Source organism: Acipenser ruthenus, chromosome 22 (genome assembly GCF_902713425.1).
Source record: "Acipenser ruthenus chromosome 22, fAciRut3.2 maternal haplotype, whole genome shotgun sequence".
Lineage (NCBI taxonomy): Eukaryota > Metazoa > Chordata > Actinopteri > Acipenseriformes > Acipenseridae > Acipenser > Acipenser ruthenus.
Genome location: NC_081210.1, coordinates 111,802 through 138,487, shown reverse-complemented (window position 1 = coordinate 138,487; position 26,686 = coordinate 111,802). Strand labels below are relative to the sequence as shown.

The window sequence follows — 26,686 nt, the reverse complement described above, 5'->3', positions numbered from 1 at the left end:
AAATAGCGATTCTCGTTGGTTCCTCGTTGGTTCCTTGTTGGATTCCTGCTGGTTCCTCGTTGGTTTCTTGTTGGTTTCTCGCTGGTTCCTCGTTGGTTTCTCGTTGGTTCCTCGTTGGTTCCTCGCTGGTTCCTCGTTGGTTTCTCGTTGGTTCCTCGTTGGTTCCTTGTTGGAATCCTGCTGGTTCCTCGTTGGTTTCTCGCTGGTTCCTCGTTGGTTCCTCGTTGGTTTCTCGTTGGTTTCTCGTTGGTTCCTCGTTGGTTTCTTGTTGGTTTCTCGTTGGTTCCTCGTTAGTTTCTTGTTGGTTTCTCGCTGGTTCCTCGTTGGTTTCTCGTTGGTTTCTCGCTGGTTCCTCGTTGGTTTCTCGTTGGTTCCTCGTTAGTTTCTTGTTGGTTTCTCGTTGGTTCCTCGTTGGTTTCTTGTTGGTTTCTCGCTGGTTCCTCGTTGGTTTCTCGTTGGTTCCTCGTTGGTTCCTCGTTAGTTTCTTGTTGGTTTCTCGCTGGTTCCTCGTTGGTTTCTCGTTGGTTCCTTGTTGGATTCCTGCTGGTTCCTCGTTGGTTCCTCGTTGGTTTCTTGTTGGTTTCTCGCTGGTTCCTCATTGGTTCCTCGTTGGTTTCTCGTTGGTTTCTCGTTGGATTCTTGCTGGTTCCTCGTTGGTTCCTCGTTGGTTCCTCGTTGGTTTCTCGTTGGTTTCTCGTTGGATTCTTGCTGGTTCCTCGTTGGTTTCTCGTTGGTTTCTCGTTGGTTCCTCGTTGGTTCCTTGTTGGTTTCTCGTTGGTTCCTCGTTGGTTCCTCGTTGGTTTCTCGTTGGTTTCTCGTTGGATTCTTGCTGGTTCCTCGTTGGTTTCTTGTTGGTTTCTCGTTGGTTCCTCGTTGGTTCCTCGTTGGTTTCTCGTTGGTTTCTCGTTGGATTCTTGTTGGTTTCTCGCTGGTTCCTCGTTGGTTTCTCGTTGGTTCCTCGTTGGTTCCTCGTTGGATTCTTGTTGGTTTCTCGCTGGTTCCTCATTGGTTCCTCGTTGGTTCCTCGTTGGTTCCTCGTTGGATTCTTGCTGGTTCCTCGTTGGTTTCTTGCTGCACATTTCTGATACTTGAATCGAAGCACAGGTTTCTTTTTGTTGTTTGTTTTTCTTTGACACTTAACTTGAACAGACAATGTTGGTGCATATTTTTGGATTAAAAGCTCAATTTTGCATTTAATGGAATATCAGTTGCCAGCAGTTGCTATTTGCAGCCTCTTCTAGTCTTACAATGAAGCGAGCTGCTGACATAGTTGCTTCGTGTAAAGTCTTCTGTCGTTGGGATTCCTTCATCGTGTTCTTTTGCTTGTTTAGATGATAGCAATTCAGTGATCAGATCCTCCTTGCTGCGTGTCCTTCTCTCTCTTAATGGCTCCAGATGGAGAAGCCCTTGTTGTTTGCTGGTGATTATGGCTTTGGGGACAAATAAAACAAGAATGAAAGAATTAAAACTGCTGTTATCATGAAGTGTTTGCTGCACAGCTAAGCTTTCACACTGGAACGGAAACAACTGATCAGTCAACACACAGCATCTAAAGCAGTTGTTTACAGGCGCAGTGTACTTCCTGAGGGCCACACTCCAGATTCATGTTTAAACGGGAGCTGTGCCTTGAGAGGTGTGGTTTGTGTGCTCAGCAGTCATGACATCACAGTGATGCGTACACTGACTGATTCACCCCTAACAGAAAGTGTAGAGTTGTAGCACGGACTACAGGAGCTATGTGTGCCAGCTGTGTGAGTTCATCTGACGACATGCCTGTCCTTGAGAGGACTGACTTCCACCTCTCATACACGCAATGTTATTCATAGCAGTGCAGTGGGCCTGCGGGAATATTTCCATGCTGCTTTACTCCAGCACATGCTTTGCCAGGCTTGACCTATCAAGGGTAAACTGCAGTATGTGGAGCTGTATTTCCATTAATAAGAAGAGCTCCTCTTCTGTCATGAGGGCTGACAGTTCAGCACTAAGCACTGCTAACTATCTGCATGCATCTGCTCATCCATGCATGTTTACAATGGAGAGGATTGGAGTGAGTCACTAACAGCACTCTGCATTGCAATTCAGAGCCATACCTACACATCTAGATATTACACTTGTAACAGGATGCAAGCACTTCCACAAAATGATACAGAAGGAGAAGCTATAATTGCACCTCACAACATAAACTCATCTCTCTGCTCCACCCCGTAGAGCTGCACTGGAGGTACCGGGAGGGAGACTCTCAAGATAAACTCATCTCTCTGCTCCACCCCGTAGAGCTGCACTGGAGGTACCGGGAGGGAGACTCTCAAGATAAACTCATCTCTCTGCTCCACCCCGTAGAGCTGCACTGGAGGTACCGGGAGGGAGACTCTCAAGATAAACTCATCTCTCTGCTCCACCCCGTAGAGCTGCACTGGAGGTACCGGGAGGGAGACTCTCAAGATAAACTCATCTCTCTGCTCCACCCCGTAGAGCTGCACTGGAGGTACCGGGAGGGAGACTCTCAAGATAAACTCATCTCTCTGCTCCACCCCGTAGAGCTGCACTGGAGGTACCGGGAGGGAGACTCTCAAGATAAACTCATCTCTCTGCTCCACCCCGTAGAGCTGCACTGGAGGTACCGGGAGGGAGACTCTCAAGATAAACTCATCTCTCTGCTCCACCCCGTAGAGCTGCACTGGAGGTACCGGGAGGGAGACTCTCAAGATAAACTCATCTCTCTGCTCCACCCCGTAGAGCTGCACTGGAGGTACCGGGAGGGAGACTCTCAAGATAAACTCATCTCTCTGCTCCACCCCGTAGAGCTGCACTGGAGGTACCGGGAGGGAGACTCTCAAGATAAACTCATCTCTCTGCTCCACCCCGTAGAGCTGCACTGGAGGTACCGGGAGGGAGACTCTCAAGATAAACTCATCTCTCTGCTCCACCCCGTAGAGCTGCACTGGAGGTACCGGGAGGGAGACTCTCAAGATAAACTCATCTCTCTGCTCCACCCCGTAGAGCTGCATTGGAGGTACCGGGAGGGAGACTCTCAAGATAAACTCATCTCTCTGCTCCACCCCGTAGAGCTGCACTGGAGGTACCGGGAGGGAATGCGCTCTGCATACCTGCTCTGTGGAAGAGTTGAGGGCCTCAGTCTCCACTGTTGTCAATTCGGCACCTTTCGTGAGCACTAAATACATGACAGAAAATACACGAAAAAGTACAAATAAAACATCTTCTGTTTGAGGATACTATCAATTTAGCCACATTAGACACATTTTTAAAAAGTCATCTGCATATCTAATAAGAGACTCTTATTATGTTACGATGTAGAAACATGCTCAATGCAGCTCTCAAACCAGGCTAGCAACTGTTGCTGTACGAACACTCTTTTTAACCTGTGATAAACTCCACTTGCTTATTTATTGGATGGATCTTTTTTCAAAGCTACTGTAAGTACCGGATGTCACTTCACTTACTCAGCAAAGTACTTGGTCTCTTCTGGGGTGCTGCATTCCTCCCAGCCATTCGGTAACACTGAAAACAAAACCAGAAGCTGGTTCCTTTCTGGTCATTTCATTTTTCACACCCATATGAGACAGCACTCAAACACAATCCAAACTAGAACACCTACATCACACTGTGTACATTAAACACCCAGTGTTGCTCTGCAAATAAACCTGAGTGCTCATTGCACAGGCCCCTCCCTTTGAGAGCTCCTGCGCAGAGTCAGGACATCCTCACGCTGTGCCTGTGCAGCTGTACTCTGCAGTGGTCTCTGTCCTGGCTGCTATCACTACTCACTGTGGCTGGTGCTGAGGGAGCACGCACACTCCACCAGCTCCTTCACCTCTGCAACCCACAGGCCTGTCGGGTCAGCAGCGGCCCCTGCCTTCGAGTCCGGTAACTGCTTCCTCAGCCTTTAAAAACACAGAGGCACGTGTTCATGTTTGATTTATTTACTGGTACTGCCATCCTCCATCCGAAAACACGTGTACAGCTCTAATCTGGTTCTTTAAGCTTGAAGAACAATTCTGTCTTAATGGTAATATATAGAGAGCATCGTATAGGACGCTGCATGATTGATCACGAGTGACTAATCACTTATATCTGACGCTCACAGCACTGCAGACTGCATTGACTGTATATGGTTAAATAGGAATTATTATGCAGTGCAGCTAATCCTAATGTGACGTGATACAAGTCACCTGATACAAGGCATCTGATACAAAGAGATTTGGGACAGCTGTGTCCTTCAGTATAAAGTGTATTCTGATTCACATCAGTATAAAGTGTATTCTAATGCTTTCATATTAACAATGGCTGAAGCACATACCCGTTTTCTGGTGTTAATAGACTGAAGGATGTCAGGACTCTGTGGACATTCTGGGAAGGAGAAAGACGCAGTTTGAACTTTCTCACTTTTATCAAACACATTTGTTCAGCATAATGCTTCTTCCTCTCCACTGGAAAACAGGCAATGCACTCTTTTCAAGCTTCCCTGACTGCAGACATGAATTTGCAGCTGAAATGGTTCACTGTGCTGCAGATGCAGTGATGCAAACTCATACCAGCGTATTAACTACCACATGCATTCACATTCCTATTTGTTTCCTGATACAGTACTAATGAAAACAGGAACATCTATACTTTTTACGACACACCTTTGCATGCTTCCAGTTTAAGATTCTGATAGAAGCTGCTGCCTGCTTTATCTAACTGCATCCAGACAGCAGTAACAATGACCCTCTCGCACCTGAGCAAATACCAGCAGCTTCTTGTTGGAGATCTCAAGATGTTTTCTCGTGAGTTCAGATTTCCTGAGCTGGCAGTCAATGGCAGAAAGCCTTCTTTTGAGTTCCAGCACATCCTCCTAGTAAAGTAGCAGAAATGTGGAACAAAGCAGCCCATAGCAAACACAGCGGACACAGCATCAGCACATGCAGTCATTATTAAAGCACCACTCCAATGAGTCTGCATTTCACATTGATTAAGAGGTGCAAACCCCAACTACAAAGCCATATTCATGTTGTGCTTCTGCCATTTCTCAATACGTAGTGTTCTTGACCTTCACTTTTGTATTGGGGCTGCTTGCTGTCTTGAATGTGTTCAGTACCAGGGTGGATATCCACAGCATGAGGAACAGCGCCCCCGGTATAGAGGCAGTGCGCCTCAGCTGACCAGGTCCTGCCATTGCAGACCATCGATATGCTGAATACATAAGTACTTACTTTTGTGGCTTCGCTGCCCTTGGTGTGCTTTGTCCCTTCCAGTTGGGTTTTCAGATCCCTGATCTCAGCCTCCAGAAGCTGGATCACATCCTCGTAGTCCTGCTCTGCACTCTGGGTCTGCCGCTGCACCACCTCGGCCACCTGCAGCTTGCTTCTCAGGATCTTGTTCTCCGCAAACGAAGCCGACGCGTTCTGTAATCAGGGAGATCATTAACATTGAATTAGCATCGCGGTGCCAGCTCTGCCTCACCTTCTCTGTTTAACAGGGTGGGCATCCCCATCAGCCTGGTATCCGTCTCGAGTCAGTCTGACTGTCAGGCTCTCTCTGCTGCTGTTGTAGGGTTACTGTTAAAGGAAGCGAGCCTATTCCTATATGGATCAGGGATAGCCTTATGAAAGTTGACTTTAGTTAAAGCATAGCAATGTGTAATAGTGACATCACAGTAAAGCACATGTCAGCATTGTAAAGCCCAGAGAGGTAGAATGCATAGAATAACAAATAGGAAAAGTGTGGGAAAAATGCTAAATTACTGTGCACATTTTTAATTGAACTGTGTTGTAATGCAAACAGTTCTGGATCTCAGAAGACTTCTAGAATGAGTGTCCTTCCTGTGAACCCTACACTCTCTCATACTGACTGTGACTTCTAGAATGACTGTCCTTGCTGTGAACCCTACACTCTCTCACACTGACTGTGACTTCTAGAATGAGTGTCCTTGCTGTGAACCCTACACTCTCTCACACTGACTGTGACTTCTAGAATGAGTGTCTTTGCTGTGAACCCTACACTCTCTCATATTGACTGTGGGGCATTTCGAAGGGCGCTGGCTCAGGACTGGTTCCTGAATGAAGGCTTGTTTATTGTCAGGCACCTGATTGCTTTTCTGCAGCTCCTCCTCCAGAGTCTTCTTGCTGTTCTGTGTGTCTCTCAGTAGAGTCTGTGGAACAGACAGGAAACGTCACCAAGGTTGCTTTACAAGCCAGTGGTGTAGGAATGGACATCCATTTTAACTGCACACATTACCTGATACAAGTGCCTTATACATCATACTGAAGGGGCGCCTCTGATGTTGCAATGTTAAAATAAGTATATCCCCTTCAGCCACTGTGTATCTAATTTATAAACCATATACTGTATGTGTCCTTTCAGAGTTTTGACAGGGCAACATATCAAACTCCACAGAGTTCACACAGACTGTTTTAACATTTCTAAACATTCAAATAAGAAATGGTGACTGAAGGGGATATGCTGCATGTGATTGTATCAGGTGCCTGTTCCATATGAGGGATTCATGAAGCGTTTCCACAAACCCAGCCGGTTCCATCACTGACCTGTAACTGTTTCACCTGCTGCTGCAGAAGCATCACCTCAGACTGGAAGCGCTCCAGCTCCTCCGTGTTGTACCCACTCACCGAGTCACACGTCTGCAGAGCGAAGCAGGAGATAGTTACAATATTAAACCCCTTTAATTGTACCAAACACACGTTCCACAACACACAGAGCACACTGTGGCACCATTGCTAGAGCACAAGTCTGGATCCAAAGTCTTGCATCCAACTCTCTTATGAAATATGAACTAGTAATATGGTCACATCAAGTGATACAATCCAGACCAACTCCAAGAACTGAGAACCAAGACCTCCAGGGAGGCCCAGTCTGGACTCTGCAGTGATCCAGGGAGGGCCAGCCTGGGCTCTGCAGTGATCCAGGGAGGGCCAGCCTGGGCTCTGCAGTGATCCAGTGAGGGCCAGCCTGGGCTCTGCAGTGATCCAGGGAGGGCCAGCCTGGGCTCTGCAGTGATCCAGGGAGGCCCAGTCTGGACTCTGCAGTGATCCAGGGAGGGCCAGCCTGGGCTCTGCAGTGATCCAGGGAGGGCCAGCCTGGGCTCTGCAGTGATCCAGGGAGGGCCAGCCTGGGCTCTGCAGTGATCCAGGGAGGGCCAGCCTGGGCTCTGCAGTGATCCAGGGAGGGCCAGCCTGGGCTCTGCAGTGATCCAGGGAGGGCCAGCCTGGGCTCTGCAGTGATCCAGGCTGGAATAGGGAGTGGAACGTGTGTGAGCTCGCACAGTATTAATAGACTGCAATGCAGGCCTGGTTACTTACAGGGGAATGGAATGCAGATGTATCCATTAAGCTGGCTGCCTCGTGATAAGAGAACATGAAAGGGTCCGAGCCCAGACCCGCTTCCTCCAGCTTGTCATGCAGAACATCCTGGGCTGCCTCCACGAAATCTGAGAAACACAAGGGTGGAGTCCTGAGAGATTCAGACACACGCTCGGACTGGCAAACACAGTACAGTTCATCTCAGTTCTTTCTAGGGGTTTTCACAGGTGTAAGGAATGGACAGGACACTCTGAATGTCCATCTAATCACTAACAGAACTGCTCTGAAGAAGGCTGAATGCTAGTTAATGTCTTCACATCTTCACATAGTACGAATATCTATGCTTGTTATCAGGAATGAATCGTCCAACCTATCTGTTTGGAATATCTATTTTATCTGGGATGGTTAGTGTCAGGATTGCGTGAATCAGTTAGTTAGATGTTTGAATGCTTCTCTGATTCCAGCAGTAAGCTGCTTGCTTTCTCATTCCTCCATGAAAACACAATACAGCTCTTTATTTATACCACAGAGTTGAAGCTCTCTGCTGCTGCAGAGTCTCTTATCTTGTAATTGGTCCCTAAAGCATCATGCTCTGAAATGAAACTGCAGACATGCAACCTTACATCCTCCTGACCCTCGTCCTCAGGAACGCTTGCTAGTCTCTTTTAGCACATGGGGAGCCCCTGGGTTACAGCTCTGTGATCTTAAACTAACAGGACACAACACACAGAAGCAGCCTCACCTCCATACGACACAGTCCCTTGTGGATCCACAGTGAGGCTCTGAAGCAGCTTTCTCCTCTTCTCTTCAGGGACATCGAGCCCCAGGTACATCAGCGCCTGCAACAAGCAAACCCATTGAATACATTTCATACAGGAGCACACTGCACTGAGAAACACACTGAATACATTTCATACAGGAGCACACTGCACTGAGAAACACACTGAATACATTTCATACAGGAGCACACTGCACTGAGAAACACACTGAATACATTTCATACAGGAGCACACTGCACTGAGAAACACACTGAATACATTTCATACAGGAGCACACTGCACTGAGAAACACACTGAATACATTTCATACAGGAGCACACTGCACTGAGAAACACACTGAATACATTTCATACAGGAGCACACTGCACTGAGAAACACACTGAATACATTTCATACAGGAGCACACTGCACTGAGAAACACACTGAATACATTTCATACAGGAGCACACTGCACTGAGAAACACACTGAATACATTTCATACAGGAGCACACTGCACTGAGAAACAAACACACTGAATACATTTCATACAGGAGCACACTGCACTGAGAAACAAACACACTGAATACATTTCATACAGGAGCACACTGCACTGAGAAACAAACACACTGAATACATTTCATACAGGAGCACACTGCACTGAGAAACACACTGAATACATTTCATACAGGAGCACACTGCACTGAGAAACACACTGAATACATTTCATACAGGAGCACACTGCACTGAGAAACAAACACACTGAATACATTTCATACAGGAGCACACTGCACTGAGAAACACACTGAATACATTTCATACAGGAGCACACTGCACTGAGAAACACACTGAATACATTTCATACAGGAGCACACTGCACTGAGAAACAAACACACTGAATACATTTCATACAGGAGCACACTGCACTGAGAAACACACTGAATACATTTCATACAGGAGCACACTGCACTGAGAAACACACTGAATACATTTCATACAGGAGCACACTGCACTGAGAAACACACTGAATACATTTCATACAGGAGCACACTGCACTGAGAAACAAACACACTGAATACATTTCATACAGGAGCACACTGCACTGAGAAACACACTGAATACATTTCATACAGGAGCACACTGCACTGAGAAACACACTGAATACATTTCATACAGGAGCACACTGCACTGAGAAACAAACACACTGAATACATTTCATACAGGAGCACACTGCACTGAGAAACACACTGAATACATTTCATACAGGAGCACACTGCACTGAGAAACAAACACACTGAATACATTTCATACAGGAGCACACTGCACTGAGAAACACACTGAATACATTTCATACAGGAGCACACTGCACTGAGAAACACACTGAATACATTTCATACAGGAGCACACTGCACTGAGAAACACACTGAATACATTTCATACAGGAGCACACTGCACTGAGAAACACAATGAATACCTTGGCACTTCAGTCCAGGTTTTTGTTCCTTCATTATCTAATAAATGCAACCAATTGACCCACTGACTGGGTCCTGAAGCACCTAATCATTTATCTGCACCCATTAAACCTGTGATGGAACTGCAGTACCAGTTAGACCTCCCTTATAAAAGCATAGCGAAGTGTAATAAAGCATAGGGACAATATAAGCACTGTAAAGCCCAGGGAGGTATGCTAAATCATTTTAGAAAAACATGCAAACCATGATAAACACTATAATACAGCAATGGGAAAAGCCTGATTAACCTGAAAAATGGCCGTGCAAACGTAGCGTGGTAAAATGCTATAAAGGCTGTTTAATCACAATTAATTTAGAACATGTCCACATGGTGGCAGCAGAGCTCACGCATTTGAAAAATTAAAATGAAGGAGCTGTGTGATGCTTAATGAAGGAGCTGTGTGATGCTTAATGAAGGAGCTCTGTGATGCTTAATGAAGGAGCTGTGTGATGCTTAATGAAGGAGCTGTGTGATGCTTAATGAAGGAGCTGTGTTGGACATTTAGAACTGGCCTCCTGATCGTTCTTTTTCTTTCTAACTCTAAAGTCGAGGGGTGTTTTTTGTTTTCTTGGTTTTTTTTCCGCGTGAGGGCTCAGTTGAGACAGCGCTCTAGTTCCGCAGGTTTACCGTCTCTTCCTCTGAATATACTCTGCAGGGTGTTTGCAGGCAGCATTAAAACACTCCTCTCCTCCACGACACAATCCTATCAATGAGCCGGTAGATTAGGGTCACGCATGGGATTAGTGGGATCAGATTAAACAAGAGATTTGTGAAGCCAGCACACAAGCCCGGAGAGGGAGGTGCTTCATTCAGAACAGAATAGAGACCCAGCCCTTGACGTCAGTGCCATCCAATTCACTACCTGCTTTGGGAATCTGAAGCTCAACTGTTCAATCAGGATAGAAAATACATTTACGGAATGATATTAACAAAACTGCTGAAGCTTTTAGATCTCGACCAGTTTACCAACTCCAGTTTCTCTGACTTCAGTCTGACATGCGGGTCCAGTGACACTTTCTGTTTACTTCCAGAGGCAGCTTTGGAATTCAGTGATGTGGCGGATCCTGTACAAAATGAGAAATATCATTCTAGACGTATTACCATGGACACAAGTCAGTGCTGTACCAGTACTCTGTGAAATATCATTCTAGACGTGTTACCATGGACACAAGGCAGTGCTGTACCAGTACTCTGTGAAATATCATTCTAGACGTGTTACCATGGACACAAGGCAGTGCTGTACCATTACTCTGTGAAATATCATTCTAGACGTGTTACCATGGACACAAGGCAGTGCTGTACCAGTACTCTGTGAAATATCATTCTAGACGTGTTACCATGGACACAAGGCAGTGCTGTACCAGTACTCTGTGAAATATCATTCTAGACGTGTTACCATGGACACAAGGCAGTGCTGTACCAGTACTCTGTGAAATATCATTCTAGACGTGTTACCATGGACACAAGGCAGTGCTGTACCAGTACTCTGTGAAATATCATTCTTGACGTGTTACCATGGACACAAGGCAGTGCTGTACCAGTACTCTGTGAAATATCATTCTAGACGTGTTACCATGGACACAAGGCAGTGCTGTACCAGTACTCTGAAATATCATTCTAGGCATGTTCTAAAGAAGGGGTTACCATTGACATTGATACTAATAACCCTAATAATAACCCTGCTTGTGCGATCCCATCTCTGTGGAGAAACAGCTTCTTTCAATTGAATGAAATTGAGAAGGATCAAAACTACTACAACACAAAGCAGCCTGTTTTAAAAAAGCACATAATCTCTCTTAAGAGAACAATGACCAGGATAATCTGTTTGTCCTCAAGTGCATCTCAATGCTCCCACCAGAGACACATGTGTTCCAGTACCACTGAAAGGCAGAGTCCACTACATTATCCTGCGCCTTCCAGGAAACTCATGCAAAGGTAAAGTGATGGGAATACAAAGTGCACAGCTCGAAGAATGAACAAATGGTTCTTTATTTCAATGCAAGAACAGTTCAAGGGCAAGTTAGTACCATTTACCTCAGTTCCAATCTGGATTAGCCAGTGACGCACACACACAAGCACGTACTCTCTCTCTCTCCCACTCTCTCTCCCTCTCTCTCTCTCATGCACTCTCTCTCTCCCTCTCTCACACACTCTCTCTCTCCCTCTCCCTCTCTCTCTGTCTCTCTCTCACACTGTATCTCTCACACACTTTATCTCTCCCTCTCTCACACACTCTCTCTCCCTCTCCCTCTCTCTCTGTCTCTCTCCCTCTAGAGATCTTTCAAGGCTTATGAAAGGATCCAATTTGTTTCCAAGCACAACAACACATTGAAACATTTCTTTAGCTGTTGGATCAATGTCTTTATTTACCTGATGCTGTGAGCTCTGGAGGGCAGATATCAGGGGATGCTGAGGGTAAAGGCACTGGCACTGGCTCTTCCTGTCTTTTCTGGAAAGTGAAGAGAGTTGGGGTCTCAGCAGAGTGTATTACATTAGAGACAGCCATGTGTACCTGGCTGTTTCTGGGCTCGTGAGTACAGGGTGAGTGTGGGTGTGTGCGTACCTCAGGGGACCTCACATGCACCTTTAACCTGCCCGCGCCGTGCCCGTCCCCTGCACAGCACTGCGCTCCGCTGGGCACCGAGCTGCTCGCTGGACAGGACTCCTTCCCAGGGATGAACGCGATCTCCACCGTGCCTTCCTGCCTACACATGGACACACAGCATGGATTCCTGTAGTTTATTTAAAGCCTCAGCTGATGGATTTCTGTTTTGGCATAATATGTGTGTATGAAATATTCCTAAGATAGTGTGCAACTTCCTTGCAGTTAGGACAAGGTGTACAGACACTGTAATAAAGTCTATAGAAAACATTACTAACCCTGTTTTAAAATGACAAGATTCACTATTTTTGTGGCACAAATGGCTCTGTAAGAAGCACAAATAGTATCACATGTTTATCATTCAACTGCTGCATTTGTATTTTAGCGTGATTGTATTTTAACACTTAAACCCAAGTTATCATAATTCACTGGTTAACTGAAGGGCAGCTTTGAATACACAAAGGCACACTATACAGAGCGGCTGGCACACAACGGGACTTCTTTCACTCTTCAGTAATTAGGATCTGCAGATGCTGTAATTATGACAGCGATGACCTTGTGGGGAAATACCTGAACTTGGCTTTGTTAAGGGTACCCTTGGCCTCCTCGTGTGTCACACCTATCAAAGACTCCTTATTGATCGCAATTAACTGGTCTCCGGGTCTGAGTCTGCCATCCTGGAAAAATAAATCAAAACAAGACCTCACCAAACAGGGCTGTGACTCTTAAATGGTTTTTGCTATTTTAAAGGGGGACGTTCTGGATGCAAAGCCTGGTTACCCTGTGGCAGTCCCCCCCGGACAGGACGTCCTGTATGAACACCGCGGGTCCGTCAGGCCTGTTCGAGCCTCCGCCGATGGCAATGCCGAATCCTGAAGCCCTCGGGATGGAGATGAGCTGAATCAGGCCTTCACCAGGGTGACTGGAAAGAAACACACAGACCAGCGTTCAGAGAGAGGAGACTGAGAATCACACCTTCACCAGAGTGACTGACAGAGCGCAGTAAGGGTCCAGAGCTCTGAGACTGCAGACAGCAGCACTGTACCTGACAGAGCGCAGTAAGGGTCCAGAGCTCTGAGACTGCACACAGCAGCACTGTACCTGACAGAGCGCAGTAAGGGTCCAGAGCTCTGAGACTGCACACAGCAGCACTGTACCTGACAGAGCGCAGTAAGGGTCCAGAGCTCTGAGACTGCACACAGCAGCACTGTACCTGACAGAGCGCAGTAAGGGTCCAGAGCTCTGAGACTGCACACAGCAGCACTGTACCTGACAGAGCGCAGTAAGGGTCCAGAGCTCTGAGACTGCACACAGCAGCACTGTACCTGACAGAGCGCAGTAAGGGTCCAGAGCTTCCATTGTAAGCACTATGACAGCCAGCCGGACTCAGCAGCAGAGGACTCTGGGAGCGTGACGAGGACCCTGATGAGGTGCTGTGTAAATATCTACCTGACAGAGAAACAAAAAAAAAAATGTGAATAACCGGGGTTCCGGACTGACCTGATTTAATAAATCAAAACACAAGAGCCTCTTCACAATCAAACACTGTGCAACACACTGCATATAACAAGAGCCTCTTCACAATCAAACACTGCAACACACTGCATATAACAAGAGCCTCTTCACAATCAAACACTGCAACACACTGCATATAACAAGAGCCTCTTCACAATCAAACACTGCAACACACTGCATATAACAAGAGCCTCTTCACAATCAAACACTGTGCAACACACTGCATATAACAAGAGCCTCTTCACAATCAAACACTGTGCAACACACTGCATATAACAAGAACCTCTTCACAATCAAACACTGTGCAACACACTGCATATAACAAGAGCCTCTTCACAATCAAACACTGCAACACACTGCATATAACAAGAGCCTCTTCACAACCAAACACTGTGCAACACACTGCATATAACAAGAGCCTCTTCACAATCAAACACTGTGCAACACACTGCTTATAACAAGAGCCTCTTCACAATCAAACACTGTGCAACACACTGCATATAACAAGAGCCTCTTCACAATCAAACACTGTGCAACACACTGCATATAACAAGAGCCTCTTCGCAATCAAACACTGTGCAACACACTGCTTATAACAAGAGCCTCTTCACAATCAAACACTGTGCAACACACTGCATATAACAAGAGCCTCTTCACAATCAAACACTGTGCAACACACTGCATATAACAAGAGCCTCTTCGCAATCAAACACTGTGCAACACACTGCGTATAACAGATTCATGCACCTTGACCTGGTGGTAGAGACCTCTTCCCTTTTGAATGTAAACTCCTTGCACCAGCTGTCACACGTTATAAAGATCACATTTTGGGAGTGTGTGTAAACCTGTAAAGACCTGTTGGCTGGATCGAGTGGATTCTGGCACAGCAGACACCCAGCCCAGGGTCCCTGAACCTGGGGACTGGGTTCGATCCTCAGTTACTAGGAAAGCTGCACATACTGTAGATGATGTGTTTACAGGACAAGCACTTACTGCCACTGTGCTGGCTAGGGGAGCTCCTTGCAGAGCCTGTACCGCTGCTGGAGCTGGACTTCTCAAGCAGTTCAGCAAACTCCCTCCTGTCAAAAGCAACAAACCCACATTACTCTGAGAAATCCTCTTATAGTACAGTTTAATGTTGCAATCCTGCACCAAACGCATCTGCACCGCCAATAAACCCGCAAAACCCCACATAAGATGCCTTGAATGGACTAGACTTACGTTACCTGCACAGAACTAGTCCAACTGATTAGTGTTGCTTCATTTATTCTCTCAATCTGAAAACAGCATTTAGGTGATTAGAACGTTTTAAAAGGTCGAGGAGTCACAGAGATGAGATTGGAATGGCTGGAGAGATTAGCCGGGGAGAAGTGGAAATATGACAGAAGAAAGCAAGTCCTGTTCCTGGGCTTGTTCACATTCAGCATTGCAACTGGACCAAAACAATGGAACAGGAACTTTCAAGCAACTTGTACAGAAGCATGGTAGAAACCCATTAAACAATACAGAGAGACGATGGCAGTGAGCACCACTTCGCTTGGGGGCCTCTCCCTGCTCACTCTCACTCCTCCCACATGGGGATGGATATCTTGACTTGTGCTTAACCAACAATTTTACATCATTTGAGCTGCAAACACATGTTTGCTTCTGCATGTTTTTTTTTAATTCGACCCTTATCATATATCTAAAGTACAAGGTTATACAAGCTATTGAGATTCATTTGGAGGCAGTGTTCATGAATATATTATCTGCCTCTCCTCAGTCAGGGGAGCTGGCACAGCTGTTCCCAGGCACCGTTGTAAAGGTATTTGTATCTATTGGAAGGTATTGTTGTAAAGCTAATGGACAGCTGGCCTGATCCACTGTTTTGGGAGGCTGCCCAGTTCCTGAAGCACATTACAAGCTTTCAGATACATTATAAAATGACGACACAAACATTGTTTAAAAGACAAAACGAAAACACTATATATAAAAATATGATAACTAACAGAAGAGTATTGCTATTCAATCATTTGAACATCTGCAACATGGTCTCATCTGTAAATAAATACTGCTTATGAAATGGGTGCATCTTATCCAATATGATACTATGCTGCTGACCAGAGGGTGCAGGAGCTGGGTCTGAGAGCACTGCTCAAGCTCAACTAGGACAAAATAAATACCCTACAACGCTGCTGAATGCAACAGAAGCAAGGGCTGGCTTGGGTGGCAACAGAGAGCATGCAACAGGGATTGCTTTTATTTCCGTTTATGTAGGTCAACAAAGGTGAAGTTAGGCTAAGAGTATTACTGAGTGTATTAGCGTTGTGTTCGGAAGAGGTCATATAGGGCCAGTGATTGGGTCAGTACAGGACAGTGCATTGAATCCTCAATGGTTTTCTGAAGTGCTACAGTGGTGCTACGGTAGGGCATTCATTGGAAATCCACTGTGCAATACAGACAGTGTCCTAATTCATTACAGTTTCAATGACAAAGAGAATGCCGGCTTAGTGCCTCTCAAGCATATTCTTCAGAATCCACTGTATTTTCTGCATTGAGGTTCATTCATGGTGTCACTGAGTAATACAGCTCTACTGCTGCAAGAGCACGGGCACAGCAGAGCGGCACGTTCCAAGAGACGTCACCAAGTTCCCTTCTGTCTTTTCAATGTACCCATCAGCCTTTGACTGCTCTCAGACCCACTCTCCTGCCCTTACAGTGAGCAGGAACTATCTGCCGATTCTTCATTATTCATGCTTTTGGGTGCCCTACATTTACTCCACCTTCATTCTGCTATCAACGTGTGTTGCCATCTAGCCTGACCTCCTAAAGGAGCAGCTTGCTCCAGAGACTAAGAATAAAGTGGTTGCATTCAATCTCATGAGTTCATTACAGGACAGGGGAAACTTGGCATACCTTTGATTCTGGTTGAATTAACAGCAAAGCGACCTGTAATTGTGACCCCCACCTGGAGAGCAGCTAAGAGAATCACATCTGTTGCTGTTTTGTGATTGGTGCAAACAAGCCTGTCACCACGGATACCCCAAGTTTCCATGAAACTACAGATCAGAAGCATTGGCTCAAACCTGGAAACAAACCAACTGGCCTGGATTGCCTCTGATTACATCACATCAAACCTCCGGGTTACTGATGGATCCAATCTCAATGGGAATGTACCTGACCATCCCACGTGCCATCAAAGACAAGGGTTAACATTAGAGCCATCGTAACACTAAAACTAGTTCAATAGTTCTATATAGTTCCCTCTTAAATAGTATAGTCTACCCCATTCTATACTGTATTTGCAGTCTGCTTACAAAGAAGTAGGGACACAAATGAATGGCAAATAATGTTCTGTGATAAAAACTTCTTTAATTAAACTGCAATAACAGAGGCCACTCATCCCCTGGAGATTGACTCTTCACCAGCACAGGGAACCGTTTCTATGAATGATACCAGTGTCTTAATAAACTGCTACCATTTCTCCTGCTGAACTTTCCCACGTAAAAACATGCTTCCAGCTTCCTAGTTCCTCAGCTTGCATTTGTGCCCTCCAGTCCTCCAGGGGCAGCCTTATCTGCACCATGTGGGGTCTTTACCAAGCTTCATGGTCCAAATGCCAGATAAAGGGACCGAATGAACATTAATAATGCTCAGCACATCATGCCATAATATTCCTAGAAGAGCCTGCTTCCTTTGAGAAGATGCTTTTCTTATCCGGTCCCTGGGGAAGCAGAGTCACACAAACAAGCCAGCTTACCTTGCCTCATCATCCCTCGCTATGAGAAGGCGCATGTGATTGGAAGCAGACGCTGACCTGAGGATGTCCACCGCCCTAGAAAATAGAAACAGCAGCAGGATTTATCTTCTGATGCAGAATTCACGTACATCAGGGTGTACACAACTCTTAAAGGCAATTTGTAAAGGCATGTTTTCTCACACGATCGTGACTTGTAAACAGTGAGAATACATGCACTGGTCTTTACCTGTCGCTTGTTACTCCTATTAAGCGTTCCCCGTTCACTTCTAAGATCTGGTCCCCAGGCTGAAGACGTCCTGCAAGGGTCCACAGACAAATTAAAGAGAGCTCTGCTGGAGATGCTAGCACAGACCCATTAAAGAGAGCTCTGCTGGCGATGCTAGCACATAGACACATTAAAGAGAGCTCTGCTGGCAATGCTAGCACAGAGACACATTAAAGAGAGCTCTGCTGGAGATGCTAGCACAGACCCATTAAAGAGAGCTCTGCTGGAGATGCTAGCACAGACCCATTAAAGAGAGCTCTGCTGGAGATGCTAGCACAGACCCATTAAAGAGAGCTCTGCTGGAGATGCTAGCACAGACCCATTAAAGAGAGCTCTGCTGGAGATGCTAGCACAGTAGCGCCACGTGGATTTAAATATTTAAGACTGCTTACCGTCACTCGAAGCAAGGCCACCAGGTAGGATTCTTTTGACAAACACTCCGTATTCCTCGCCAGTTAATTCCTTTACTCCTCCAATAACTTTAATTCCTAAAACAGGCAAGAAAAACAATAGACACTGGATTTGTTGTGTGAGGAGAGACGTGAAGAATGAATGAGTTCAGAGGCTGCCCATGTCTGTGGGTGCTGATCCCCGCGCCCCCGGGTTACAATTCTTTACATGGCTGAACCCGCCTGACCTCTACAAACCCATGATACCATCGCTTTATTTATTTATTTTCATTCAGGGCTTACCTATGGGGATTAGGGATTAATGCCAGGGCTAAGAGTTTGTGTTGCAGTTTGTAATCAAAATGAAAGCGATTAAAGATTGCATACTCTCGCACAAGGAACTCTGACCCCATCCCAGCAGTGAAGCACTGCAGGCAGCACTCAGGTTTTAGTCCGTGACTCTTCAAGTGTACAGCCATTTTTTCTTGCATCTCTTTTACCTCCATAAATGCTTCATTGCAGCCACTGTCTTCTTTGTCAAACGGGCTGACACACGTTTTTCATGTTGACCCTGTCTTTAAATGCTGCCCTCTTTCTCATGAGGTCATGCAAGTTCCAAGGTGCATCGTACTAATACAGTCTGCCAGGCCCCTGATGGGGTTTCTGAATCATTAACTTCCTCCCTGAGTGACCAGTCATGTGTTGACGGCTCCTGCTTTATTTCAGGCGACAGCCATCTTTTTAAATTTCCTTCCCATCAATCACTTCTATCTTTATCTCCAGATATGACCTGCTTCTGCTTCTCCCAGTGGCAGCCTGTCCCAGTTCAGAGTGTCCAAACCAGTGGCAGCCTGTCCCAGTTCAGAGTGTCCAAACCAGTGACAGCCTGTCCCTGTTTAGAGTGTCCAAACCAGTGGCAGCCTGTCCCAGTTCAGAGTGTCCAAACCAGTGGCAGCCTGTCCCAGTTCAGAGTGTTCAAACCAGTGGCAGCCTGTCCCAGTTCAGAGTGTCCAAACCAGTGGCAGCCTGTCCCAGTTCAGAGTGTCCAAACCAGTGGCAGCCTGCTCCAGGTCAGGGTTTCCCGGGTCTCATTTTGAAATCTGCATTTCATTCATTCAAATCCAAAGACAGAATGACCGGTTGAAACTCACAGTTCTAAATGACACCATCGTGTTGCTAAGGAGAAGCAGAGTTTGACCCCTTAATATATATAGTTACCCTTGTATATAAATAGAATCCTCCTGCAAAGAGCAGGAGTGCTCCGGGTCTCTCCCGGGTTATTCAGATCTCCTCCTTTCAGGAATAACTGCAACACTTCATGAACTTCACTTTGTTTAACTAGGAACATTCATTGTGTGTCCTCTATATACACAACTAGTGTAAAACAATATTCATAGATTCTAAAAACCTACCCAGTCCATTCTCACAGTCTGTGAAGTCCATGGAATGCGCAGCGCGGTCTGCACCGTATGGACCCATGAGAGTCCTGAATAAACAAACAGAAAGGGAAGCACAGAGGTCACATTAATAACGGGGAGGAGGAGGAGAGTGGATTATAAATTCTTTGAAAATAGAAAGGCAAATGGGAGCTTCATGAATAATGAAGACTGTGACTTGGCTGCGCATTTGTTAGTAACTCAAATCCCACAGAAAGTGGGCTTGATGAATATTTCACTGTGTATTGCTGGGGGAGGTCCAACAATCATTTTTCTGTTACCCATAGAAAAGGCATTGAAGAGATGTGCCAGAACATGTCATCCCCCCACATCTCCCTGTGAGAATACATGTATAATGAGCCATATCTATTGAGATATATCTATCATAAGCATCAGCAGTATTTTATTCAGCAATGCCACACTTAGTGCTTTCAATTCTTTCAATACGTTGCTAATTTACTCATTATCAATGTCACCCAGAAATTGATTTTTTTTAATGAATTCTGCAAGGAGTTTATATGATGATTTTAAAAATGAACAGTAAGCTTTCATCAGCTCTGCTCAACACCCTGCTGTGCTTCGTTCCCCAGTAATGTTGTTGAAGCTGACACCCTGGGATCCTTAAAGAAGCTGCTTGATGAAATTCTGGGATCAATAAGCTACTAACAAACAAACGAGCAAGATGGGCTGAATGGCCTCCTCTCGTTTGTAAACTTTCTTATGTTCTTATGTTCTTATGTTCTTATAGGTCTGCTAAGCCTCAGAGAGTCATTACTGCACATGCAATGTGTGTGTGTGTGTTTGTGCTTGTGTATGCGTGTGTGCGTACTGGATGTGACAGAAACAGACAGCGTAGACGACAGGCTCTGTATTATCTTAGATTTCTAGATTCAGATTCTCAGTCACTGCAGATGTTTGGTTTGCAGGGGCTTCACTTATCAAGTAAGTCTTCATCCTCACAAGGAACAGTCTCAAAACTGAGGTCTCTGCGAGTCCTTTTACTGACACATGCAATCTCTGCCCTCCATGGGTCTCAATACTTTATTGACAGTGTTATGGCAGGTACTTGCATTCGCTGTATTCAGGAGGCATTTTATAAATCTAACTTCTCCCCGAGCTGTTTTAATAAACATTCTCTTTAATCATCGATCAAGCATTCACTTAACTGAAAGAAGAAAGAAGCAGCTCTGATGTAACGTTGATAACAGATTATAAACTTCTCCAGCACACAGAACACGAGTGGAGATGCTTCAACAGCACTAGCTTTCACACAAGGACATCAATGTATATTGTGATGCTATATTACACTATACAACAAAAACAACCTGTTCAATTAAATCAACAGACTGATGGAGCAGCCCTTCACACTGTGGAATAATACACATGCCATTACCCAATTCTCTTACAGCATGCACAGAGCTGTGTGAATCTGTGCAGCAAATACCCCGTGCCAACAAAGAGACCATCATGCAGTATTCTGCAGCCCTGACAAGACTACAGGGCTGGATCTCAAACACCCTGAACACGACATCAAGACAAAGCTTTATTCCCACATTACCTGCTAATGATGACAGCTCCTTTATACATCACAGAAAACGTTGGCATGTTGTTTTGCCTTCTTACCACCCAGCCACGGCAAGTATCTGCCTTTCCCCGCTGCCTCAGCGCCACACAGAGCTTCCAGCAGCAAGCAGACACATGATCCTCTCTTACGGCTGTTTAATTCCCCTCTCTATTAACAGATCATCCAAAACATTGCTAACTTTGCTGACAGATGATCTCTTATGCAAGTATAGTTACAATGCAGGCAGATGCTTTTGGATTTAAAAAGGCAAGGAAAGGGAGTGCACCCAGACTGCAAACAGGAAAGTATTCACACCGGCCCTTTATGTAGCGGGGTGGTCCTGTGGCTGTCCCACTGAAACCACGATGCAGCTCAGAGCCCAGCTGTCCTTGTGATAATGAAGGGCTGGTTGTGTAGTGCTGCAGGGTCTGGATTACAAATCTGAAGCACCTGCCATAACACTGTCAACAGGGTGTATGGGCCACCACCATGGGTGACTGCGATGGAAGTGAACCAGCTTGGCAGTGAGTCTGCAGGCTGTTTGAGTTGCTCTGGAGGGATGCTGTGCATTCTGAAATGCACTTCAGATCCCAGGGATTGAAATCTGAACCAAAATGTGTTTTACACAATCACAATCATGGGACTGTTCTACATGAAACCACAAGGGGCCTGCCTGCTTGCCCGCCCACCTGCCTGCCTGCCTGCCTGCCTGACTGCCTGCCTGCCTGCCTGTCTGCCTCCCTGCCTGCCTGCCTGCCTGCCTGCCTCCCTGCCTCCCTGCCTCCCTGCCTGCCTGCCTGACTGCCTGCCTGCCTGTCTGCCTCCCTGCCTGCCTGCCTGCCTCCCTGCCTCCCTGCCTCCCTGCCTGCCTGCCTGCCTCCCTGCCTGCCTCCCTGCCTGTCTGCCTCCCTGCCTGCCTGCCTGCCTCCCTGCCTCCCTGCCTCCCTGCCTCCCTGCCTGCCTCCCTGCCTGCCTGCCTCCCTGCCTGCCTGCAGCAAAGCAGCAAACTCTTCCTCTGCCTCTCAAACTCCCCCAAAACAAAGACTGCTTGAGAATACAGACCAGGCTGTAGACACCACCAGCTCAAGAGTTTCCAATCCTTTTTCTGAGCTCAACACAAACGGCACGCATCTTAAATGCAGACATTACATTTCAGTAAAGCAGATTATGAAATGTGCTGTTTGAGACGTGGGAGTGACGTCTCTCTCTGACCTTGCACTGCAGGAAGATAGCACAGTGGTCAGCTTCATGCACAGATACAAAGCCCTTGTGCATCTTCTGGACTTTAATAGCAGGATAGACAGTATTTAATGAAATACTTCCATTAGGAATTGTGTTTATTGGTACAGTACCTTCCAGTAGTGTGGTGCAGAATGAACCCTGACTCAGCCCTGTTTATTCTACCTTGACTCCTGCCATGCTCGCTATTCTCAGTATAATCAATCACTAGATGGCATTACGATATGTAATCAAACAAACAAGACTGACCCTGAAGTCAATTGTTTTCAGTCTCTTTGTGATTAGAGAGTAAATATCTAAATAAGGGAGGGCTGAAGCTAGGGCAAAATCAAAATGATTTTCTGCCATCCTGTTGCCGTAGCAACTGTCACTCGCATCAGAACTTTAATCACCAAATCTGCACAGTGAGCTGTTATCAGATTATAGGATAATCTGGGACATACCGGAATACCACAACAGCAACTCACTCCAGTCCAGTGGGAACCCTGCAAACAACCCCCTCAATAGGTGCTTAAGACAGGAGCTCGCTGGCCAGGGTCTGTGTCACTGCTGCTGCTGGGAAGGATCAGGGCTGCTCCATTAAGTATGAGAGCTATGTGAGCCGCATGTATCACAGAAACCAGCAGGCTTTGTGTCAAGAGAGGTCAGGGAAAAGCACAGGCTTGTTCTCAGACCCTCCACTCCCAAGCCTGGCAAGATGGATCAGGTTAAAGCAACAAACATGCCAGCAAAGTGAGAATTCACAACCCCTAAATAAAATTCTAATTTTCAGAGAGATGCAGAGTGGGCATGAAACTTATTGAGTGAGTGTTCTGCACATTTCCATTATCATCCACAAGCCTGTGCACTGTATCTGAAGTTAGCAGGGATCCCACAACGCTTAAACACTGAAGCTCCTGCCATCCCATCGACTGTAAATCAATGAAGTGCTCAGAGTGGGATTCTACACTCGATCTCATCTACTGTAAATCAATCAAGTGCTCAGAGTGGGATTCTGCTTCTGCTCCTCCTCAGACAGCTATTGAATTTCCAACCTGCTTGTCAAGTCAAATGAAAGAACCTTGGGGCTGCATTGCCTTCCTCACATGTATATAGGATTATTGTCTCTGCATGCACCAAGCTGGGTGTAGTTTAGTAAAAGTATGCCATTGCTGTTTGCATTTTGCAACTTCATAAATAACTTAAGAGAGTTGGTATGCGTCTGTTAATTCAGAGCCGCTACACCTAGCAGTTTAATAAAGAAGAACCATGCTTCAGTTCTTACAAAGCATCAGTTATTTGGGACAATGTCCCTAATCCCCACCCACTCCCTTTGATAAGGCAGACTAAACAGCTGGTAGGTGGGTGGAGGAAGTCAGGGAACATTAAAGCAAAAAAACACTAATATAGGTCAAGTTCAAGATCAGGGGAAGGTCATTCAAGACAAGTCCATTAGGAGCAGTGGCTGGAATATGAGACAAGTCTGTTAGGAGCCGTGGCTGGAATATGAGACAAGTCCATCAGGAGTCGTGGCTGGAATATGAGACAAGTCCATCAGGAGTCGTGGCTGGAATATGAGACAAGTCTGTTAGGAGCCGTGGCTGGAATATGAGACAAGTCCATCAGGAGTCGTGGCTGGAATATGAGACAAGTCCGTTAGGAGCCGTGGCCGGACTATGAGACAAGTCTATTGGGAGCCGTGGCTGGAATATGAGACAAGTCTGTTAGGAGCCGTGACTGGACTATGTCCCCTGAACTATAGTGTTAGCCTTTACACAACAAAACCGAAGATTTATATTTAACTTATAAAACACACTGTGCAAGCAGAGTCCAGAAAAATATTCTGTTAGCTTATACTGTTAATAAAACAAAACTAGCAGGTAATATTTTGGAAGGGATACTGAGATGGGCAGTGTCCAATGCTTGCAGTCCTGTCAGTAAAAGTATATTTTGTGAATTACTGTACAAGTAAAAATGATACATGTTTTAGAATAACAAAGCGTTTTCAGAGCATTGCACCATATGTTAGCCTAAGGCCCTGATAAAGCCCTGAGTTCAGCTTCCTATAATTGAGTTTCTTAGAATAACAACTGGCAGAACAATGTCTGCTGGCAACAGAAGCCAGTTTATAATGTCTATAATGCCATGTTTTCCACAGATGAGGATCTACGTCCTCAAGATGTTGTTCCTCTTCATTTAACAGAAGAAAATACTAGCAGTACTGAGTCAAGGCATTCTATTCCAGGATCACTTCCAAGTTTAGATTGAATTCAGCCTCATCTGAAAAAAATCTTTAAAGTCTGCCATTCAATGATTACAATGGGAAAGTCATGTATCTCGTCCAGAAGGAAATGTCTGACTGCAATGCAAACGCAATTACATTTCAGTAGTAGGGTTTCCTATTATAATATATGCTGTATCCCAGTCCAGTGCACCCTTAATAGAACACATTACTGTGTATATTGGAACACTTTGTAGGTGAAAAAGCAGTATGCTCAATTTCTATTACTATAGCAATAAAGCAACGTGTTTCTGATAACCAAATGAGCAGCTTTACCACTTAACCAGCTGAACTGATCCAACTCCTTATGAGTTATTACATGGATAAGAAGCTTAAAGTTAAACTATTTAAAAACAGGCAAAATCCCTTATGTATACACTGCTTAGAGTGGCTGCTTACACTGATAACAACAACAACAACAACATAATAATAATAATAATAATAATAATAATAATAATAATAATAATAATAATAATAATAATAATAATAATCATCATGATAATAATGATAATAATAATCATCATCATGATAATAATAATAATAATAATAATAATAATAATAATAATAATAATAATAATAATATACGGTATACTATGTTCTGTAAAAAAACAGTATTTCCACGAAACGTGGCGTGTTATCCTATCGTAACAAAATATCTGAAAAGTATTTTTGGAAATAAAAAAAAAAAAAGTTAAGAGGTCTTAGTAATAAAACTCAGGAACCGACAGTCTAATATCGTATGTAACTTGTGGCGCTGTGGCGACCTCAACCATTGTCTCAAGATGCAATAATGCCTCGATTCTTCATCAACAGCGCCCACACGTTTCATTCTATCATCGTTCAGTAATTGGAAGATGCGCACGGCATTGATTTGTTTTGTGAGTCTTCTTGCAGAGAAGATAGATATTCTTTTATTTTTGGTTAACTGAGCGTTTGGCAACACATAATGTTTCTTTATAAACAAGTATTTGCCTACAGTACGATACATGCCTTTATACAGAGTAAACTGGAAAGTCAGATGTTTAAGAATGAAGCCGAATTCTTCAGATTTCAACACATACTGTATTAGGGTTATTTTAATAGTTTGAGGGTGTACTTTGTCTAGTGTACCATTACAGTGTAAAGAATATAAATACTGAAATGAGTTGAACTGCATCAGTTGCAAGAGATTTCTGTTTATTTTTTACTGTGCATGTCCCGCTATGAAAGGATCGGTGATAATGAGGCGCCTGATAAGAGCAGCAAAGTCGCAGATAGTTTGTAAAAGCGTGTCAGTTTGCAGGACGTACAGCGCTAAACATTCACATTCGTGCTGAGTGAATGCGTAGAAATAAAGAAGACGCTGAAATGCGCATCTTACCAGTAAATGAGCGAGAGTCCGTCAAAGCGCTCAAGCAGCCTGCCCGGAGGTCTCAGACAGGACATCAGATCCAAAAATCAGATGTGTCAGAAAATATTACTACAGCAAAACTCTCAGGAAACAAAAGCCGTGATTCCTCAATCATTAAAAAATGATTTATTTAAATATTATCTGCGACGTCTTGGGCTCACTCCACGGGGCGCTGATTCAGAGAACGCGTCAGCACACATTCAGCATCGAATTGCTAGGAAGAGATTTGAACCGATGAGACTGAAGCCACGTTTCTAATCTGTCAGACACGTGATTCTGTCCTGACCGTCTGTTTTTGCACAGCTCATACTTCATTCATCATTGTTATTATTTTATGTCTAGCATGGTCAGATAATTCACTAAGCATTGAGACCTGATGGTGTGGTGTGGTTTATCTGCAAGCCGCCCTGTCGCCGTGCTGGCCAGCCCTGTGTACAGTCGCCTCGCCCTGCTGACCAGCCCTGTGTACGGTCGCCTCGCCCTGCTGACCAGCCCTGTGTACGGTCGCCTCGCCGTGCTGGCCAGCCCTGTGTACGGTCGCCTCGCCGTGCTGGCCAGCCCTGTGTACAGTCGCCTCGCCCTGCTGGCCAGCCCTGTGTACAGTCGCCTCGCCCTGCTGGCCAGCCCTGTGTACAGTCGCCCCGCCCTGCTGGCCAGCCCTGTGTACAGTCGCCCCGCCGTGCTGGCCAGCCCTGTGTACGGT

The 26,686-nt window shown here is 45.4% G+C and overlaps 1 protein-coding gene across 2 annotated transcripts; it reads right to left on the bottom strand.

Moving 5' to 3' along the window:
* Positions 1 to 348: 348 nt before the first annotated feature.
* On the bottom strand, positions 349 to 26,376 carry si:dkeyp-72e1.9 (syntaxin-binding protein 4). Of its 2 annotated transcripts, none has more exons than XM_058995686.1 (23): positions 25,954 to 26,376; positions 19,507 to 19,580; positions 18,098 to 18,193; positions 17,667 to 17,736; positions 17,441 to 17,515; positions 14,695 to 14,780; positions 13,512 to 13,635; positions 12,967 to 13,108; positions 12,757 to 12,863; positions 12,148 to 12,289; positions 11,955 to 12,033; positions 10,551 to 10,648; positions 8,059 to 8,155; positions 7,317 to 7,444; positions 6,546 to 6,638; positions 6,086 to 6,151; positions 5,214 to 5,405; positions 4,739 to 4,855; positions 4,319 to 4,368; positions 3,787 to 3,902; positions 3,462 to 3,519; positions 3,108 to 3,172; positions 349 to 1,430 (listed from the first exon to the last, which is right to left on the bottom strand). In XM_058995686.1, exons 1-22 carry the CDS (start codon positions 26,016 to 26,018, stop codon positions 3,133 to 3,135), a joined length of 2,115 nt encoding a protein of 704 aa, XP_058851669.1. In that variant the 5' UTR covers positions 26,019 to 26,376; the 3' UTR covers positions 349 to 1,430; positions 3,108 to 3,132. The 2 variants fall into 2 exon arrangements, with proteins under 2 accessions (XP_058851669.1, XP_058851670.1); XM_058995687.1 differs by lacking the exon at positions 25,954 to 26,376 and adding an exon at positions 21,089 to 21,218.
* Between the last annotated feature and the right edge of the window lie 310 nt (positions 26,377 to 26,686).